The sequence below is a fragment of the Mesoplodon mirus genome (genome assembly GCF_964341445.2).
Source record: "Mesoplodon mirus genome assembly, chromosome: 4".
NCBI classification, from domain to species: domain Eukaryota; kingdom Metazoa; phylum Chordata; class Mammalia; order Artiodactyla; family Ziphiidae; genus Mesoplodon; species Mesoplodon mirus.
In genome coordinates, this window is record NC_138979.1 from 115,064,223 (window position 1) to 115,084,734 (window position 20,512).

A 20,512-nucleotide genomic window follows, 5' to 3' on the forward strand; every position below is an offset into this window, starting at 1 on the left:
AAGGTCCAAAGGAATTGCCAAAGAAAGCCTGACCAGTGGTAAAATGACTTGGGAGGACTTAGTCTTGTCTCCTATCCACGAAATCCTCCCCATCCCTGTTATTCTTGGTGGGCCCCGGGAATCTCTGGGGCGAGTGGGTAGGTGGTTGGAAGAGGTCAGTGGGACTGAAGGGCTGAGGGCCTGGCGGGGGGAAAAGGAGCTAGCCTTTTGAGGGGTGCGGCATTGGTAAGGAAAGTCCCCACTTTGGTTCTGGGTTTCAGGGTCTCCTGAGGGAAGGAGGCTGAAGGGTCTGGAAATACTGCTTCTGCTGTTGCCATATATTTTGCAATTGGGTCTGTGGGCAGGAAGGGGCCCTGTGGCTCAGTTAGGAAATTAGTCTTTCTACTCAGCCAGATCCCCTTAAGACAGGTCAGTTGGCAGTGATGAGGGCAGTATACTGCAGAGGTGCGTCTGATGCTGGTGATCTTGGAGACAGAGTAGAATACACAGGCTAGGTGTGTCCAGGGTGTCAGGAAACCCTTGTCCCTCCCCTCATGTGCGTGTCCGCCCTCGCTCTCCAGGTCCTTGCAATGGCCGTGAACGCTACACCCCCTGAAGCACCCTCCTCCCCAGGTGTCATGCTCACCTCTCTGCTGTTATCGCCGCAATGTCAGTGGCGCTGGCTGTGGGGCCGCCCGGCAACAGCTCTGCGGTGCGGAGCATCCTGGTAGAGATGCGGAAGCGCTCGCCACTGCCCTGCTGGTGCTACACTTGGCCCTGGCCGACTTGACCATATTGCTCACTGCCCCCTGTTTCCTCTACTACACGGCCCAAGGCACCTGGACTTTTGGACTGGCTGGCTGCCGCCTGTTCCACTATGTCTGCGGAGTCAGCATGTATGCCAGCGTCCTGCTTATCACGGTCACGAGCTTGGACCGCTCGCTGGCGGTGGCCCTCCCCTCTGTGTCCCAGAAACTCGCACCAAGACAGTTGCCTGGCGGGCACTAGCAGGCGTCTGGGTGGTGTCTGTCCTGCTGGCCACACCCGTCATCTTGTACCGCAAGGTGACGTTGGGACCAGACAATAGGAGCCTGGTCTGCTTCCCGAAGTACCCCAGCGAAGCACATAGGGCTTTCCGTCTGTTCTTCGAGGTCGTCACCGGCTTCCTGCTGCCCTTCCGGGCCGTGGTGGCCAGCTACTCCGACATCTGGCGCCGGCTGCGGGTCCGGCGCTTCCGCCGCAGCCGCTGCACCGGCCGCCTGCTAGCCTTTATCATCCTGGCCTTCGCTGCCTTCTGGCTGCCCTACCATGTGGTGAACCTGGCCGAGGTGGTCCGCGTGCTGGCGGGAAAGACAGTGGGGTCCCGGCCCGAGAGTCAGCGGCTGCACCTGGCCCGCAAGCGCTCATAACGCTGGCCTTCCTGAGCAGCAGCGTGAACCCTGTGCTGTACGCATGCGCTGCCGGCGGCCTGCTGCTCTCGGCTGGCATGGACTTCGTCGCCAAGCTGTTGGAGGGCACCGGCTCCGAGGCGTCCAGCAGCCGCCTCGGGGGCACCCTGGCCCCCCGCCTCTCCCGAACCTGGCCCCGCCAGAGAGCCTCACTGTCTCCACCAACCCTCTCTAGCGAAGCGAAGTCAACTAGGCCTGCAGGGTGGTGGCAGCGTAAGGATGCTCGCTTTCCTCCTGGGGGAATACGCCCACGCTGGCCTGACCCAATTCTTCAACCTCCTCTTACCCAGGTGGCGGGTGGAGCGGAAGAGAGGGAGGAGAAGGGCAAGTCAGGGCAGAGTGGGAGCCTGGCCCCCACGGGCAGCTTTGCTATTAAAACTGAAGTCTGAAATTGCGTCAACCCTGTGTGTGGGGCATGTGTATTATGGTGGACTGGGGTGCTCCTGGTTGCCCTTATGGGTGTCCTTCTCAATAGCTGAGAGGCACATCCTTTAGTTTCCCATGATTTTCAGTTTTGGAAGAGACACAGACATAGAAATCAGACCTTCTTCCCTCCCTGCTTCTGAGGCAGGTGGCCTGCAGCTCATACTAAGAACAACACAGGGCTGCAGTCCCCTGAAGGAGCTGGCCAAGGAAGGCCACCCATGTGGGCTCATCACTCCAGACTCCCCGACTCAGCGGACCTTCACTCCCTGACTTAGCGAACCTTCTGAGAACACTTAGCACTGCTGTGAGGTGTCTGCCCTGAAGGCTGTGATGGGTACCTTTTTTTTTTTTTTTATATCTTTATTGGAGTATAATTGCTTTACAATGGTGTGTTAGTTTCTGCTTTATAACAAAGTGAATCGGTTATACATATACGTCTGTTCCCATATCTCTTCCCTCTTGCGTCTCCCTCCCTCCCACCCTCCCTATCCCACCCCTCTAGGTGGTCACAAAGCACCGAGCTGATCTCCCTGTGCTATGCGGCTGCTTCCCACTAGCTATCTATTTTACGTTTGGTAGTGTATATATGTCCATGCCTCTCTCTCGCTTTGTCACAGCTTACACTTCCCCCTCCCCGTGTCCTCAAGTCCATTCTCTAGTAGGTCTGTGTCTTTATTCCTTTCTTACCCCTAGGCTCTTCATGACATTTTTTTTTCTTAAATTCCATATATATGTGTTAGCATACGGTATTTGTCTTTCTCTTTCTGACTTACTTCACTCTGTATGACAAACTCTAGGTCTTATCCACCTCATTACAAATAGCTCAATTTCATTTCTTTTTATGGCTGAGTAATATTCCATTGTATATATGTGCCACATCTTCTTTATCCATTCATCCGATGATGGACACTTAGGTTGTTTCCATCTCCTGGCTATTGTAAATAGAGCTGCAATGAACATTTTGGTACATGACTCTTTTTGAATTATGGTTTTCTCAGGGTATATTTGATGGGTATCTTTATTAGCAGGACTCCAACTTCCTACCAGTAATCTTTGTCCTCTCAGTGGGAGATGTCCTAGGGGATTGCTTTCCTTCCCCGTGTCTCCCAAGGAGGCCTCACTTGAGAACCAAGTCATCAGATCTCATCCCCTAGAATTCTGCGCATCAGCATTCTGCCAGCCCCTAATACGCTCTGGTGCAGGCTGAAGCTGAGGGCCCTCTGTGGTGTGGTCACCCTTAGGAAATGAAGATTTTGCAGAAGTGAGAAGGCTGAGTCATTCTTTCCTAAGAATGACTGTTGCCTTGGAGAGTCTTGGACTGGCTCTGTTCCAACAGCGTTTTAAGAAGATGGTAGGGGCTTCCCTGGTGTCTCAGTGGTTAAGAATCTGCCTGCCAATGCAGTGGATACGGGTTCGAGCCCTGGTCCAGGAAGATCCCACATGCTGCGGAGCAACTAAGCCTGTGCGCCACAACTACTGAGCCTGCGCTCTACAGCCCGCGAACCACAACTACTGAGCCCATGTGCCACACGTACTGAAGCCCGTGCGCCTAGAGCCCGTGCTCCACAAGAGAAGCCACCGCAATGAGAAGCCCGCGCACTGCAACAAAGAGTAGCCCCCGCTCGCCACAACTAGAGAAAGCCTGCGCGCAGCAGTGAAGACCCAATGCAGCCCAAAATTAAAAATAAATAAATAAATAAATAAAATAAAAATATACGCTATTCGTTTTAAAAAAAATAGAAGATGGTAGCAGCGGTGTACTTTTTGAATGTCTCCTATAAAAAAAGAAAGACAACTAGGAGAAAACCCCCAAATCCACGTGCAACATCTGCAACAAACTTAGGGTGTCAAGATATCTCCCATGGACCCAAAAATATGAGCAAGTGGGAATGAGCCCTGGATGCTTCAAGACCCACGGAATATCGGCAACTGTGCAGAAGGATGCAAAAGGAAGCAGGGGGGAATCTGAGGGACCTGAGAACAGGAGACCCTCAAACTATCTGTCTACAGGTCCTTGCTAGAAAGAATGGTGGGCCTGTTTGAGAACAGCAGCCAAAACAGGGAGGGACCCAATAGATTATTTCCCAGGCCTCCCGCCCATGCTACATAGTAAGCACATAACAGGTGCTTATTTAGTGTTTGTTGAATGAATAAAGATCAAATGACATTTTACTGGAGATTCTTTCCAGTATTTGTGGATGGGGAGCAGGAAAGGACAAGTCTTTGTTTTGAGTCATGTGGATAAAATCCTTTCTGCTTCCAAGGGCACAAAACACTGGAACCACGTTGGCAGGCAGGCAGGAAGGCTGAGGCAGTCGTCTTGCTGAGCTTGTGAGAAAGAATCACTCCTTCTTAACACACTCATGCTCACACTTGCACACACACACTCAGTTTGGCCTGAGAAGAAGCCATACTACTGAGAGGCGAGGAGAAGATGCTCCCCAGATACACTAGTAGCTTCTGACATCAGTTCTAACCCAGACATACCAGAGTATCTTTATTGAGGATCTTATAGGTGGGAGGAGGGTGTGGGGTTCTCAGCCTAGGGTGGCCGAGGGAGGTCCAGTTCGTGTCAAATCTGTGTTCAGGAAGTAGGTGCAGAGCTGCCCTTTGCCTTTGACCTTGATGATGCCCCGGCTGTAGCAGGTGTAGCCTAAGGATTGCAGGGCGCAGGCTGTCTCTTCGGTCACCTGCAATTGGAGGGGGGTGAGGGAATGTGGGAGTGGCCCTATCCCCATCCCCCTGCCCCCATGCCTCCAATGTGGCTCCCTCACTTGGATCTTGCCCAGGACACCTGTACTCTCCATTCGGCTGGCCACGTTCACCGTGTTGCCCCAGATGTCATATTGTGGTTTCTGGGCCCCAATCACTCCGGCCACTACAGGTCCGTGGTTTAACCCTGACAAGAGGTACGGTAAAGAGGGGCCCTGAGGGGGGGATTTCAAGGAAGCGGAGGAGAAGATGAAGCTCAAGGAACTAGGGTGAAGAGCCCAGGGGCCTTGGAAGAAAGGAGGAGGGGCTGGAGGAGTGTGGCTTAGGGAAAGAATTGGATGGATCTCATAGCTTCTGGCCCAGCAGCTTCATGCTCCATCCCAAGGGGTGAGTCTGGAGGGGGCTCCCGGGGTGAGCTGGGGAGCAGCTAACAAAGGATTCAGGAGAGGGAGAGCTTGGGAAAGTGAGGAGGAGGTCCCAGACTATCCCAGCAAGGGAGGGTCCTCACCCACACGCAAGCGGAAGTTGTTGAATGAGTGCTTGTTGATGACGTCCAGCTTAGACCCAAGGGCCACGGCAAACTCTACCATGGTGCCAAGGTGGCTGCAGCTTTGCTCCGCATCCTGGCAAAGGGCCGGCCCACCGGGATGGATCAATGAGGTCACAGGGATAAGGCCCACTTATGGGCCCACCAATGAGAGCCCGGATGAGGGTTGGTAGGAAATGAAGGGACGCTGTACCTGCTGTGCGTCCTGTCCAGAGGTGGCGTTCAAGCCTGTAGCTGCCATGTAGGTGCTGCAGATAGTTTTGATTTTCTCCACCCCACTGAACTTGGGCTTGGAGAGCAGCTGTACGGAAAGGAGGCTGTGTCCCCAGTCTCTCTTGCTCTCTCCCAGAAGCCCAGCCCCAGGATTTTGGAAGCTAAAGGACCAGTTGTGGGGTCAGGGATGGTGGCAGGAGGAGAGTTGGTAGTGGGCAGAGTTGCTGGGGAGGGCAGAGCTGGGGGATCAGAGGAGAAGCAGGAGGACTGGGGAGGGAGGATGGGCCTCATGGCTGGGAGAGCGAAGTGGAAGGAGGGACTGGTGGGAAATGGGAAATTCTAGAATCCAGGTCATAGGGTCTGGGGAGACCTTTCAAGTTGTCACCTCATCAAAATCAGCAATTATCTCATTGAGCAGCCGCAGACACTCTAGCCCCTCATGGTTGATGCTGGATTCAGAGTAAAACTCCTTAAAGTCTGGGACTGAGGCGAAGAGGACACAAACACACTCGTAGGACTGGTGGTAGAGGTCCTGGGAGGGCAGGAGGTTGGGGTAAGGGGCTATGCCACATTCTTCCCCCTTCTGGGTCTACATGGGTCCTCCTCCCTGTGTCCACACTCCTCCGCCTTGGTTTAAGAAGGATCGGGAAGGAAGGAGAGGGGTAGGGCCAGGTTACCCCAGGGATGTGACTCAAGAGTTAAAGATTGGGTATCATTGCAATTCTATCATTGCAATTCCAGGAGAGACAGAGGTTCAGAGTCAAGATCACCTCACAGCAACGTGAAGGGAGTCTCTTTTGGAACTGGGATCATGTCCATGGGAATTATCTGTGTATCCTATCTTATTGCTGAAAAGTGTTAAGTCAGTTAAGTCAGCTTACAAAGATAGCTACAGTTTGGAAGATAAAATGAAGCAATAGCCTCCAGAGCTTTGAGGAAAGGATTTTGCTGTTCAAACTCAAAAAAAAAAAAAAAAAAAAAGAGCAGTAATAGGGAAAGGGGGAATCCTCATTAATCCTAGATTCTGGCTCTGAGCTTCCTAGTAGCCAATGAGAAGACAGAAACAGGATCAGTTACCAGATTTCCAGTGTCTATAAGAGAAGAAACCAGGAGAAGCAGAGCTACTACTGATCTTGAGAGCAGAGAGCATGTGGTGAGGCACAAGGCTGCGACATAGCCCCTGAGCCATTTCTTTTAACACCCTCTTGATACAGGCCAAGAGCATTTCCACAGCAGACAGTGTGAGGTGGTGGTGGTACAGAGAAGATGGTGTGGATATGTGAGTGACCTTCTGATCCTCTGACTGTAGCAAGATATTTGAGGATCTAGAGCAGCATCATTCAACCGAAGTTTCTGTGGTGATGGAAACGCCTATTATATGTGCCGCCCAGTATGGCGGCCACTAGCCACGAGCAGCTGTTGAACACTTGAAATGTGGCCAGTGTGACCGAGGAAGTGAATTTTCTATTTTCATTAATTTAAATTTAAATGGCCACACAAGGCCAATGGCTACCATACTGGATAATGCAGGGCTACAGAGATGGGTGGACTGTGTCCTTCACACAATTCCCATCGACATGCGATGAGGCTTCTGAAGTGTAGAGAGTGGCCATTAGAGAGGACACTCCTTCCAAGTAAGAACTTGGGCGGCAGAGATTCCGTGCTCACCAAAGACAGAGCCTAAGATCTTGTGAAAATGGAGCCACCTAAGAGGCACCAGGGCTCGGGCAGCCACCCAACCCATGGTACAGGAGTCAAGAGAGGATGGGCCAAGCCAAGACTTTCATCGTCTGGGGCTCAGGAGCTGGGGGTGGGGAGTCACCTCGTTGCGCCGATTCTGGCCGATGAACTGGGGGGCTACATGCGCGGGGAGCACATTCTCCAAGAGCAGTCGAGTCAGGTTTTCCATCGTCTCTGTCTCCTCCTGCTCTTGCCTCAGCTTCTTCTTCCACAGGAAGTCCAGGCGGCAGTAATACTCATTCTGGGGAGGGTCACCAGGGGGCCACGGGAAGAGACAGTACAGGGGGAGCCCCAGCTCCTGAGTGTCCACCCCTCACTCCATGACGCTTAAAACCATCCCCTACCCCCAGTTTAGAGAAAAGGCTTAAGGTGCAACTATCCCTTGGGAGACTGCCTTGAATCTAGATTCAAACTAGCAAGGAAAGTAGTGGTAGCAGACTTTTCCTTAAGCATGATTCTCCTAGATTGGGGTGGGAGGGAGGAGGGGAGGGGAGAATTTGAGGGCGCTCCCCTCGGGGAGTGAAGGAGAAAGAAAGGGAGCAGGAAGGTTCACTTAGAAGCGTCTAATGGACACCCATTGGGACTCCACCCTGGAGAGGTGAGAATAAGGGAAAGGCCATAAGAGAATAAGGGAAAGACCAAGTCACACACATGGGGACTCCGCCTCACCCTTCCTAGGGAGGCCCTGGAGGGCTGAGCTGGGAGACTTACCTGCCGAGCCAGGACCAGGAGGGTGAAGAAGAAGATGAAGAAGGAGATTGCTCCCATCAGTTTAGGCTCCTTCAGCACTCCTGGCCTGAGGAGGCTACAGATCAGGGCGTCCCTTTGCCCTGCCCCTGCTCGATGGCCTCTCCCCCCCAACCTCCCGCACTGGTGCCCACGTAGCCCTCGGCCTCCCTCTCCTTTTGCCCTGTGGGTGGTTCAGACAAAGAGATGAGAACAGTTCTGCTCTATCCCATCGCAGCCTGTGCCCCACTGTGCAGCGGCCGTGCGCACCTGGAGTCCAAGGTGCCCAGATAGAGGCGGGCGATGAGACAGTCGGACAGCCAGGCGTGGGAGTGCAGGAAGAGGGAGCAGCAGGCTGCCAGCCACAGCAGCAGCAGCAGCAGCTTCAGCTCGAAGCTCATGTGCAGGAAGAGGGAGCAGGAGAGGAACCCCAGCACGCAGCAGTGCATGGAGTACTGGGGGCCCGGGCAGGGCAGTCAGGAGGTGGGGCATGTCCCTCGGGCAGGGGCAGGGGACGCCCCAGGGCTCCTGTCCTGCCCCTCCCAGGGTCCAGTCCTATCAGGAGGGCAGAGGGTGTCGGCCACAAACACACACACACACACACACACACACACCAAGTGTGACTTATATCTGTCCCAGTCCACAAGATGAAGAGTTCTTCAACTAAGGGGTGGGGGAGGGGCGGAGGAAGGCTCTGGAGAAGGAGATTCAGGGCTGTGAGGGATACTCACGGGGACGCTGATGAGAGGCAGGGACCCAGGGAGCTCCCAGGAGAGGTTGGAAGCCGTGGAGGACACATTGGGAGCCCAGAAAGGGCAGTCTGATGCTGCCGGTAAGAAGACCTGCAGAAGGAGACAAGGAGCTGAGGCGGGCAGGCAGTTCCTTGGGCACAGTGGTGGCTTGTGCCAGGTTGCAGCTGACCCAGGGATGAGTTGTGGCCAGACTCCTCCAAAGGGGCGGAGCCTGCTATCTCTGGTTGGTGAGGGAGCCTCAGCGCTGGGGTCCTCGCTGGCAGGGGCCGGGGTGGGCAGGGATTGGGAGAGTGGGTGTCCTGAGCTCTAGTCTGTCATGGATCCACTGTGTGATCTTTTGCCAGCCACTTAACCTCTCTGGGCCCCAGCTTCTGCTTCTGTAACTTGGATAGGGGATGATTCCTAAGGTGCTTTTCAGGGATAGAATTCTAGGAACGATTCTAAGTTCTGAAAAATCAGCCAAACTCAGCTTACAAAATCATAGTGAGTAAGGTAAGTAAGGAAGGTCTGCATACATAGAAAAAAGATAGGAAGGATATCCACCAAAGTGTTATTAACAATGATTATGCCCAGGTGGTAGGTTGTGGGCGACTATAATTTTCTTTTATACTTGTCCAACATTTCCAGCATCCCCTGGCTTTAGTCCAGCAGTCCTCCCAAATCCAGGGGTCTTCTTTCAGGCTCTGGCAGGTCCAGCATGCCCTAATGGGGGTGCATAGGGCCCCCTCTCTCTCACCAGGCTGGTAATGGCCATGGAGAAGACAAGCAGGATGGTAGCGGTGCCCAGGGCAACTCGCAGTCCGGGCCGTGTGGCCACTAGGACAGACAGTGTGGGCAGCCAGTGCAGCATCTTGGGGCCTTTCAAGACACACTTCTGTGGAAGGAGCATGGGAGTCTTAGCCGTGGGGCTGGGGCACCCACTGCAGGCCAAGTCGTGGTCAGGGCCCCAGCTCGCCACTCTGCCCCCAAGCCCACCTCACCGTCAGGTGCTCTGAGAAGCAGACGAAGAGGAGGAGGAAGAAGAGGAGGAAGGTGATGCTATAGGTGATGGTCAGAGCTGGGGGCCTAAAGAGAGACAAGAGCGAGGCCTTAAAGAGCCAGAAGAGGCTTTCTGTGTGCTAGGAGGGTACCGTTCAGTCTGGTTGGGAGACAGGGGGAAAAGCGGTCCTGCGGATCTGAACCGGCTGCCGATGAGGTCTAGGCTGATGAAAGGCATTACATGCTGATGATCTGGGAAAGCTGAGGGGTCAAGGACAGTACTGGGATAATGTAGGGACAATATTGGAAGGGGACAGGGGACTCACAAGAGTGGCTGAGGCTGCATCAGACTGGTCTCTGCGCTTTCAGGCCAAAGCTCTTTCATCTGGCTGAGTTTTGAATGAGTCCTCACCCCTCCTAGCAGTGAACTGGGAGTGAGGATCTACTCTCTAAGCTCATTTGCTGTGAGATTTGGACTTCTCAATGGGAACAAAACGTCCTTCATGGGACTGTTGTTAGAATTGAAAGACAGGTATGTGAAAATGCTTGGGGTACATAGAAAGTCCACTGGATGTAAGATAGTAAGATGAGGGCTATGATTACCAGTTCCCCAGACCACATATTTCCATTTCCTCTGTGGCTCAGTGCCCTGAGCCGAGGGGACGTGGGCAAGGGAAGAAAGTGTGGGCCAGGGGTCTGGAAGAGCCAGGGGTTCAGTTTTTGAGAATCAGGGCTTCCCTTGCCTAGGGGTCCCTCACCTGTTTGTCACCAGCATCTGGATGATGAAGTTGGAGAAAAAAACCAGGAAGGTGCAGGCTGCATAGTATTTAAAGGCGGGGAGTGCAGAGAGCCGATACTGGAAGGGAGGGGGTCGGTGGAGACAGGGCACCAGTGCTGCCCATCACCTTGAAGGTGTCAGTCCCAGGCAAGGATTGGGTCCCCAGCCTCACTGTCCCCCCTCCAGTTCCACCCCAGGTAGCCTCTACCTGTTCCCCAAGGAGCTGCCCTCCTCCCTCCCATCACCACCCAGTAATTCAATAGATGGGTATGAGCCCTTCACCCGCCAGGGTCACAAACTGGGCCGACCTGGGGAGGGGAGGTGGGACCACAGGGCCTGCTCCCTCCCCAGGGTGGAGGAACTGAGGTTGGGAAGTCCTATGGTGACATCCCCCCAGTCTACCTCTTTCTCCATCTCCTTCTCTCTGAAGTACAGTGTCAATGGGTTGAAGTCCTCTGACTGTTTCCACTGTCTGGTGGAGGGTTGGGGCAGTAAGCCCGGAAGAGGAAGGGGCAGGGAGGAGGGCGTGGTCAGGTGAGTCGAAGGGCTAGGGCTGGGAAGGCTCTCCCTTCCTTCCAGGTCCTACCACCCCTCCTCTACCACATGAGCCCAGGCCTCCAGCCCTCCCAGCCCTCTCCTGCTCTCCGTACTTCTGAGAGTTGAGCTGTTCGATGACTTGGAAGAACTTGGCATCCCCGGTGTCTAGTTCATCATCTAGTCCCCGGGGGGTACGGCTCCTGCACAGTGAGAGCCCAGCCTGTCACCAGGGAGATCCTCAAAAGCATCTGGGCAAAGCAGGAGAAGCCCCCCAGGGAGGATGGAGGTAGGTCACTGGGACAGCCCCACTGTCAAAGTTGTTCAGGCCTCCTCACCGGTCTAGGCTCCAATGGGGGCTGAAGGAAGACAGGGCCTTCTCCTGCAGGGAGAACACAAGGATGGGGGAAGATGAAGGATGGTGAGCGTCCTCAACCATGGTGGAGCCTCTCTGCAGTGAGGCATTCCATTACCTACATCCGGCCTTGACTTGAGCATTTGACCTGGCTGCTTCCCTTGCCTCTAATGAAGCATTTGACCTGGCTGCTTCCCTTGCCTCTCTCTCTATATATATCTATCTCTCCCTGTATATCTCCATTTCTATCTCCATCTCTACCAAATCCCACCTACCCTCAAGGGAAGGTTCGAACCGTATTTACTTCTTCAAGCTTCCTCCTGACTCTTTGGACTCCCAGAGTCTCTATACTCTCTGATTTCCTCATAGTTTCTATTGCTTAGGAGGCAACCCTGGATCCTCTGTAGGCATGAGTGGCTGTTGATTCCTTGTCTCATCTTCCCTAAGGACTGCAACAGATTCCAAAGGCAGTGACTTGCCCATCACCCCATGCCAAAAAATCCCCGTTGGTTGAAACTGGAATGGCAATGCAGAACACTCTGAATCTCCTCTGCCCTTTCGTGATGGTCAGGCTGAGCTGGGAGGTGGTGAGGGAGGGAAACGAACATGGAGAAGAAAGGGAAAGAGGAAGAGAAACAAACCTGGTTACAGTCACTCTCTTCTGCACCAAAAGGAATACGCAATGTGTGCAGAGATGTGAGAAGGAGCACACAAGCAGGTGAAGACAAGCGCCAAGGAAGGGGGCGAAGATGTATGGTGACCGTCCTTCCCCACTCGCCTGGCTCATGTGAAGGAACCAGGGTCACAGGGGGCCACATCATCCCCCAAACCAAAACCTCGTGTATGTGAGAGGAGCAGAGAGGGAGAGACAGAGAGCGACTGAGAGGTATGTTCTAGGCATGGGGCCATCTATGCATCTATGCCTGATCCTCACTTTTATCAGACTACCTACCTGCGCCCCCCATCCGGGGCCCCATGCCTATAAGTTAGCTGGAGGCAGGGAAAACATCTTATTCATTTCTCTCTTCTCAAGAACTAACCTAGTGCCTGCAACATAGTAGGTGCTCAAAGATTGTGGAAGGAAGGAAGGAATGGATGGATGGTAGCCACCACACAAATAGCACCCCACGACCCCAAAGTTCTGCATTGTTTAATAGTAGGCTAAGTGTGATTCTCAGGATTCCTAACATTTGAATGAGACCCTGGGATATCAGGGGCTGAGAAGGGAGTCTCTGGGCTGGTGAGGTCCTGCCTCAGGAGATACCTTAGAGCAAGGGATTCCCACTCTGCCCTGAACTTCTTAGCCTGCATGCCAGTGGGGGGTTGGGGAGTTCCGGCATGGGTTCTAGGGGGCTTCCCCACCACGGGGATTGTATCCAATACTGTCTTACAGCCCCTGGGCTCCCGGCAAACCCCTTTCTACCCCACCCCCACTGGGAGGTCTCATCCTGCAACAGTCAGCTGGGTCTTGGGCTCTTCCTTCCTCTCCATCCTGCCAGCTTAGCCCTCTGACTGCTCCCCTCCCCCATGCTGAGGCTTGAAATTAAGCACTCGGCCACTGAGCCACTGCTGCCAAGGTCCACCCCCTCCCCACTCCCCACTGTTCCCCACTGATCTCTGGCCTGCTTTCCTGCTGGATGGGAGAAGAGTGGGGATGGGACACAGAAAGGGTACTCTGTAGTCACCCCATAGATTCAAGGAGGTTTACCTAGTAGAGAAGATCCTGGGAAGATCTGTGGATAGGTGGTTGGGAATGCTGAACAGGTTTTGGGCAGATCGGGTAAAATGGAGGAGAACAGGCTGAGGAATGTAATCCCAGGGCAAGCCTTTAGGGACATGGCCTGGGTCCCTGCATGAGGGGGTTCTGGCCACTTGTCATCAAGTACCAACCTCAAGAGTCGGCTGGTGGAGGAGATCCAGGCTCCTCCAGCAGCTGGTGAATCACTGACTACCTTGAAGTGCTATGCATAGATCAGCCAGTAACTGGCCCTGCCCTAACTTCCCCCAGAAGAGGGGTAGGCCGGCTCCCCTCTCTCCCTCCCCACTCCCGCCCACTCCTGGTGATTTTCTTCTTCAAGGCTATGAGAGATTTTCACTGTCACCTCATTTTATTTGTGTACAAGTGTTGGAGAGTAGGGGCAACAAGCGATTGGCCCCGCCTTCCCGGTCCCAGAGGGGACTGAAGGAGAGAGCGTGCAGTCGTAGGACTGAGCTAAACAGAGACACTTCCTGGTGGGAATAGGTGTGCACCACTGGCCTCAGAGTGAGGAGGAAGTATGGTACCAGGGGAAGGGGCTTTCCTGAGTAGAGGCTGGGGAGCAAAGGGACATGGTGTCTGTGGGATCTTGGGTCGACTCTGAGCTGAGCTCAGAGGGCAGTCATCTTTGCCCTTTCTCTGGAAAGAAGGCAAGGAAGGTCCTGAACCAGTAACTAGGGTGACCAGAAAGTTCAGGACCTTGTGATGTCAAGTGACTCACTGGTGGTGGGGGTGGGAGGGGCTGGAAGTGGGCAATGGGGGTGGGTTTACGTAAGTGTTGGGCTCATGAAGGAGGTGCACGTACCGGGAGAGGGGTGGAGGTGGACACAGGGCTCTCCACATGGCTCAGGTGGGCGAAAGGCTTGGCTGCACCCCAGGACTCCAGGTAGCGGGTCATCAGCAGTGATGGACGCATCTTGGGGCCCTCAAGAGAGGACAGCAACCCGCCTGCAGTGCCCTTCTCATCCTCCTCCTCAGCCTGGGGCACATGAGGGCTGAAAGTCAAGATCACAGACCCTTCCCCATTCTCCCCACACCCCTTAAAGGCTTGTGTCCCCTCTCCCACGATACACACTTCAGGACATAGGAGCTCAGTCTCTGGCATGGAAGAGATCAGGCCCATTGGCTGTGGATGGTTAGGGTGGGCCAGCCCATGGGGTCCAGGCTGGGGTCTTACCCGGGGATCGATGACAAGGTAGGTCGGCTCCCCTAGCTCCCGAAGGTATGGGTCCCCGTGTTCCATGGCTGCATCCTCCACAGCATAAGCCCCTGCCAGCAGTGCCAGCGTAGCCCCTGTGATATGTACTCGTCTGGAAGGAGGGGGCAGTGGGAATCAGAAGGGAGGGCTTCCAAATCTCTCATTTCTTTCGAGGATCATTCCTGGAGGTCTGACTTCAAGCAAGGCCCTGTGCTACAGGAGGTGTCTCCCAGCTCCCCTCCCTGTACCCCAGGATCTCTCTGAGCCCTACTTGGGAACGTGCCCATTTTAAAGAACTATGAAAACCAGGCATGTGGAAGCCCTGACTGGGCTCTTGCTATAGCCTGCTGGAGCCCCAGCTCTCACCCTGGCACTCCACTCGCCTCCATGTGGTTGGCCAGAGTGACGTCATGGGACCAGACATCATACTGCCATTTCTGCAGCCCGATGACCCCACAGAGCACGCTGCCCGAGTGCACACCCACACGCATGTTGATATCCACGCCGGTGGCTGCCCGAAGTTTCCTGAGCAGAGTGTGTGGAGAACAGCCTGAGTGCTGCCTTCAGCCCTACCCATGCAGCACCCCTCCCTCTCTCCAGGATGACTTTTACTACCCTGCCTGCCCCCACCCCACATCCATCCTGCACACCCGAGCTGACCTGATGGCCCGGCACATGTCCAGCCCCATGCGCACGCAGTTGATGGCGTGGTCTGGCAGCGAGAGCGGCAGCCCGGAGACACAGTAGTAACAGTCTCCCAGGATCTTGATCCGCATGCATTCATGCTCCTGGAGGAAGGGTGTACAGGGGGAGGGGTCACCTGGTTAGTGGTCAAAGGAGGCAGGAGGGAGTTGGGAAAAGTGGGAACAAATGTGGTATTCCTGAAGAACTTCTGAGGTTGGGACTGTCTGGGTCAGATCTAGGGACTCTCTTAACTTGATACGGGGCTGGCTGAGGTCTCCTATGTGGGTGTCTTTCTCAGAAGGGCTTCTGAAAGGTTGGGATGTCTGTGGCTCTCTCCAGCTTTGGCATGTGTAGCGTGTATCCAGATTTGAGCATATCAAAGTCATCTCAGGATTGAGGGTTTTTTTGGGGGGACACCCAAGATTAAGTTGCTTAGGGGCATCCCTGGGGACTGAGAAGGTAGCTGGGCTGAAGATGCAGAGGCCAGAGATTTCCCTTGGAAGGGCCTCCTAATGTTAGTGCATCAGAAAAATCTATCTAGATTTGGTTGCAGTGTCCAGAGACACCTATGCTGGGGCTCAGAGCCTGTTTGGGGGTGTTGTGTTTGGGGCATCTGTGAGGATGTCGAAAGGTCTCTCCAGGTTTGAGGTGTGCAGTGAGCAGTTCCATACCTGGGGATATTTGAGAGGGTTTCCTACCTGCAGTGGAGTATCTGGGAGCCCACATGGACTTGGAAGTGGGACTGGGATCTTATAAGTCAGGATTTTCCCTCGGAAGGCGCTCTCCAGGGTGGGGAGTTTGAAGGTGGGGAAGGAAGCCCGCTCTGACCTTGGCGATCTGGTCGAACTTGCCAAAGAGCTCGTTGAGCATGAGCACCAACTCCTTAGGGGAGCACTCACTGGCCAGCCGCGTGAAGCCCACGATGTCAGCATACAGCACGCTGGGCAGGGCAGACTGCATCAGTGGGGCTGGGGTCTCAGCCCACATTCCCTCCCATCTGCCATCCTTCCTCATACCTCACTCCCTGGTGCCTCTTGACATAGAGGCTGTGGAAGTTGTTGGTGCTCTCTGGCCGCGACCCCTGTCCAGCCTGTAGCCGTGCCATGATCTCCGCCTTCATCTCTCGGGCCAGGTAGGCAGGAAGGATGGACAAGAGAAGGTGTTCCTGGGGGAGGTGACTATGAGCACCAACACTCCTACCCCTAAAACCAGGAGCCTCAGCCCCCCAAACCCTTAGGAGCCCACAGACTTCCCCAGCCCCAGAGGTGTTCCCAGGGCGCTGGCCCAGGTCCTCCCCACCACCTACAGCCTGGCTCCACCCCTGCCCTGCACTGATCACCTTTAGGGACTGAACTTCCAGCACCGATACCGGAGTTAGAGCCCTTCGTTTAGTATCACAATGTTCTAAAATGCTTTCACAAGCTTCAGTTTGCTTGAGCCTCACAGCGGCCTTCCAAGGTGGGCGATAGCCACATTTTACAAAGTAGGAAACAGAGGGTCAAGCGACCCTGCCAAAGTCATTCAGCTTCCAGAGCCAGGTTGTGTGATCTGAACAACTCCCCTCTCCGAGCCCCTGTCCCTCCCGGCCTCCCGGGCCCAGCGGACCTGGTGCTTCTTCTCGGTGTCGAGTCTCCGGCGGGAGTGCAGGGAACTAAGCGCCTCCCGGAACGTGGCGCGCAGCGCGCGCTCCATCAGCGCCTTGTGGTATGCTCCGGCCACGTTCCCGCACAGGAACAACACCGCGTTTGCCGCCAGCTGTGAGGAAGGGTCAGTCTCAGAGGGCGCTGGACCCCGGGGTCGGGGGGCTATTGTGTGTAGCTGGATTGGTCTCTGAGAGGGCTGAGGAGGACTCTGCAGTTAAGAGACTGACGTATTTCGAGGCAACGGGTGCCACACTGTGGGACCCATAGGGGGCACTTCTCCCCACGCCCCCACCCCCGCTCCAAGCAGACTCTTGGCTGCTGCTCCAACACGGCCTCTTAGGTCTAGAAACCTTTGCACGTACGTTTCCTCTGCTGGGAATACTACTCCACCATCCCCACCCGCGCCGCAGCACAACACGACTCAAACTCCAATTTTTACATTTTCTGTGATGGTTCCGTCATCCACATCTGTCCCCACCACCCCAGTCCCCTGGCGAACTCCCTTCCCCGTGGGCCCAGAGCCCTCTTCTGGTGTTTGCAGGCATCGCGCTGCGCTCTGTACCAGCTCCACGAGGGCAAGGTCGGGGTCTGTGTTTGTACCCTGCGCCCAGCGTTGCGCCCTGCCTTGGAGTCACAGCTCATCAAACGGTTGGTGAATGCCCAGAGTTATCAAGTAGCGCTCAGCGGACTCAACCTGTGCTCCGTGCGTGCTCACCTGCGGCAGCAGCGCGGGCTGTGAGTCCGGCTGAGGCCCAAGATACAGTCCGAGGACCAGCAGGTGTGAGAGTGAAGAGGCGAGACCCGCGGCGGCGGCATCCCGCATGCCCAAGGGCAACATGGCATACACGGTGAAGATGACAAAAAGGAAAAAGGACACCTGGGGGGGACGGGCACGGGAAGTTGCACGCTTACACTGCTGCGCTGCTCCTCGGGGCCTGGGTGCGCGTTGGAGGCCCGGGAGTCCCCTCCCCACTGCTTGGCCTGCCTCACCTGGTCCCAGGCGCTCACCACGCCCCCGGTGAAGAGGAAGCCGTGGCCTAGCGCGAGCAGCGCTGCCCACACGAGGCCCGACAGGGGACGCGTCCAGCGCTGCAGTCGCTGCTCGCGGGAAGCCAGGCCCAGCAGCAGCGAGAAGCCGCCCAGCCCGCACAGCATAGTGGTCAGGAAGCCCGGGTCTGAGGCCAGCTCCTGCGGGGGAGGGGGTACATGAGGCAAGATTGGGGTGTGGAGTTTGGGGAGCTTGTCCAAGGAGAGGAGGAGTGGGCAGTCCCTCAGACCCGTTCTGAAAACTGTTTCAAACCCAAGTAAGAAGAGCAGGTAGGGCACCTTCACTTGCCATTCATATTAGGTTGAACCACATGAAATTGCTGATAATCTGGTTTTTTTTTTTTCTTTTTGAGTTTAAGATGCTGCCTCCGCCCTCTCTCTCTTTTTTCTTTTTTAACATCTTTATTGGAGTATAACTGCTTTACAATGTTGTGTTAGTTTCTGCTGTATAACAAAGTGAGTCAGCCATATGCATACATATATCCCCATATCCCCTCCCTCTTGTGTCTCCCTCCCACCTTCCCTATCCCACCCCTCTAGGTGGTCACAAAGCACCGACCTGATCTCCCTGTGCTAGGAGAGCCAGCAGTCCCCTGTGATTCAACCTACTCTCACTGGCATGCTGCAGGGGGACTGAACCTTGGGCCATCTACCCAGAAGACCTGGCTCCAACTTTATATTGGCCATTTGTGAATCCAGGAGCTTTCTGAGACTCAGTTTTCTCGGAACTAAAGCACCCCTTCCACCCCAACCTGGGATCCCAAAGCAAGTGAGAAATTCCAGCTCACAGAAGGCACTTAGGCATGAGTGTATCCAAATCTGGCCAATTTGCTGGGGAGATTCCCTGCCAGTGGCCAAGGCTCAGAGTTTCAGGCCCCGCCCCGCCCCCGGCCCCCCTGAGCAGAGCTTGGGCAGGGGGGCGCCCAGAACCTCCCTCGTCTGCCTGGGAGCTGGATCTCGCCATCACCTCAAGGCATAGAAGTCCCCAACTCCCACCCCGGTCTCCACCGTTTGTCCCCACCTCTTCCTGGACTTGGAGGAGGATGGGCAAGGATTGGTCACATCCAGTGGTTTTCCCACCTTGCCTCCGAAATATGAAAAGAAAACTTGGAGCAGGATACTTCCAGAAGTGGAATTGAAGATACCCTTTCCCCCCACAAAAGAAACTGGAAACGGGTTCATTTCGGAACTAAATGAGAGCGGGATGTAAAGTGTCTTCTGGGACTCTGTGGGTACAACTGTCCTATGGCCCCTAAGAGGGAAAGAAAACCAGGAAGCAGATTCCCATGGGGCCCAGTGTAATCCCCCCCGCACCGCCGGAAAACTGGAAATACCGGTGTTGGATTTATTCTAGGACCAGTAGATCACAGAAGCTTGTAAGGTCTGAGGTCTGTCAGTACCCGCAGAGAAATTAGAAGCATCGAGGGCTCAGCTATCTCCTTGTGCAGACCCGGAGACTGTGGCCCAGAGAGGCAGAGTGACTTGTGCAGGGTCACTGCAGTTCCTAGCAAGGTCTAGCACTTGGTTCCCGGGTCCCAGCCAAGAAAGCACATTGAAAAGAAGATCCACGTGGGACTACCCTGGTGGTGTCCAGTGGTTAAGACTCCGTGCTTCCGATGAAGGGACCGTGGGCTTGATCCCTGGTCAGGAACTAAGATCCCACATGCTGCAAGGCGCGGCCGAAACAAAAGAAAAGAAAAGAAGACCCACAAGTCCCAACCCTGAAAATGCCCCTGAGGCAGTGACCCTCTCGCTGTCCCTGATGAGGCACCCTGCACCAGAGCCCCACTCCCTGCCTGCCCCCCCCCACTCACCCTGCCGCTGGCCCAGGCAACAGCGAGCAGTGCCAAGAGCCCGACGAGCACGATCACCAGCAGCAGTAGCAGCAGTGGGTACTGCTGGCTCAGGCTGTAGTAGGTCTCGTAGAAGAGGTCTTCGCTGGGAGGCGGCCGGGGACTGAAGAGGCGGGCCATGGTCTCCCCTGCCCAGAGCTACACCGCCTGGGGGTGACCCCTGGGGCTGAGGAGGGCCAGGGTGGGTTACTGTCTGAGGCCCCAGCCAGCCCCAGCTGTGCCGTTCTCACCAGGTCCAAGCCACTTGCGCCCGGACCTCCCAACCTCGCTATCCCACCTCCTCCCAGGCACTCCCTGTGGCCTCCCTGCCTTCTCCCAGTTGGCAGTGAAGGGACTGCTCAATCTTGTGCTCCTCCTTCCTCAAACCCAGACTGCAGAGGTGCTCTAGCAAAAGCCTGGGGCACAGGGTTGAAGCAAAGAAGCCCCGGCTACCCCCTTTCCCCCAACTCACTGCCGCAGCTGAACGGGCTAACCCCAGGGCAGGTTTCAGAGTCACACTGGCTGCTAGGCTATTAGCTCTGAGCCCCGGGCAACAGGCACTTCCCTCCCGGCGCCTCGGCGCCCTCCCACTTCCCCGGTGGGACAGCCCGGCCCTTCCTGTGCCCTAGCCGGACTCCACAGGCCTCCTCCCCCACTCTGATTGTCTCTGCTAACTCCACAGCCTCCCCACATCTGTCCCCTCAAGGAAGAGGAATGCAGATCACGGGGTAGACGCAAGGGGTGGGGTGGACTGAGCCAAGCGTCAAATGTCAAAATGGGTTCAGAACCTTGGATGTGGGGAGACTGAGGGTGGGCTGGAGCGAAGGCTGGCAGGGATGCAGGGAAGAAGAACATGGTGCCATACAGGGGCTAGGTTCTAGGTCAGGATGGGAGGTGATCACTCCCTGCTCCTCCAGCCTAGATGGCAGCGCTGTGGCCGTATCTGAGTGGTCCATACTCCAGTGGTGTCCAGCTCCAGGGGAGGGGCCCATCTGCGTGTAGCTTTGTGGAGCCGTCACTGTCCACTCCCAGACACCAGCTGAGAATCAAAGGGTTCCAGTGTCTCCACGGAAGCAATGTGTGCATGGGTGTATGCAGCAGAGGGAGGTGGTAGAATGGGGGCTGACCTACGAGAGACTAGGGGCATCATGCAGGGCAAAGAAG

The 20,512-nt window shown here is 55.3% G+C and overlaps 2 protein-coding genes across 8 annotated transcripts; one reads left to right on the forward strand and one right to left on the reverse strand.

Moving 5' to 3' along the window:
* The first annotated feature begins 536 nt into the window (after nt 1-536).
* LTB4R (leukotriene B4 receptor) lies at nt 537-1,713 on the forward strand. Its single transcript, XM_082617050.1, is given in 7 exon segments — nt 537-633; nt 636-725; nt 728-952; nt 955-1,374; nt 1,377-1,539; nt 1,541-1,568; nt 1,570-1,713. Coding segments are annotated over 7 exon segments (1,023 nt in total). The 5' UTR covers nt 537-569; the 3' UTR covers nt 1,603-1,713.
* Nucleotides 1,714-4,335: 2,622 nt separating this feature from the next.
* On the reverse strand, nt 4,336-20,073 carry ADCY4 (adenylate cyclase 4). Of its 7 annotated transcripts, XM_082619872.1 has the most exons (26): nt 19,821-20,055; nt 19,331-19,535; nt 17,460-17,657; nt 17,185-17,346; nt 16,432-16,581; nt 15,843-15,991; nt 15,655-15,766; nt 14,803-14,930; nt 14,509-14,667; nt 14,122-14,254; nt 13,750-13,923; nt 11,172-11,215; nt 10,950-11,036; nt 10,702-10,771; nt 10,280-10,377; nt 9,524-9,608; nt 9,280-9,417; nt 8,523-8,633; nt 8,062-8,246; nt 7,777-7,861; nt 7,148-7,306; nt 5,711-5,857; nt 5,306-5,413; nt 5,074-5,188; nt 4,628-4,752; nt 4,336-4,543 (listed from the first exon to the last, which is right to left on the reverse strand). In XM_082619872.1, exons 2-26 carry the CDS (start codon nt 19,487-19,489, stop codon nt 4,391-4,393), a joined length of 3,234 nt encoding a protein of 1,077 aa, XP_082475998.1. In that variant the 5' UTR covers nt 19,490-19,535; nt 19,821-20,055; the 3' UTR covers nt 4,336-4,390. The 7 variants fall into 7 exon arrangements, 6 of the variants coding, with proteins under 6 accessions (XP_082475998.1, XP_082475997.1, XP_082475996.1 ...); XM_082619871.1 differs by having other exon boundaries at nt 13,750-14,254; nt 19,331-19,516; nt 19,821-20,063; XM_082619870.1 differs by having other exon boundaries at nt 13,750-14,254; nt 19,821-20,062.
* Nucleotides 20,074-20,512: the final 439 nt, after the last annotated feature.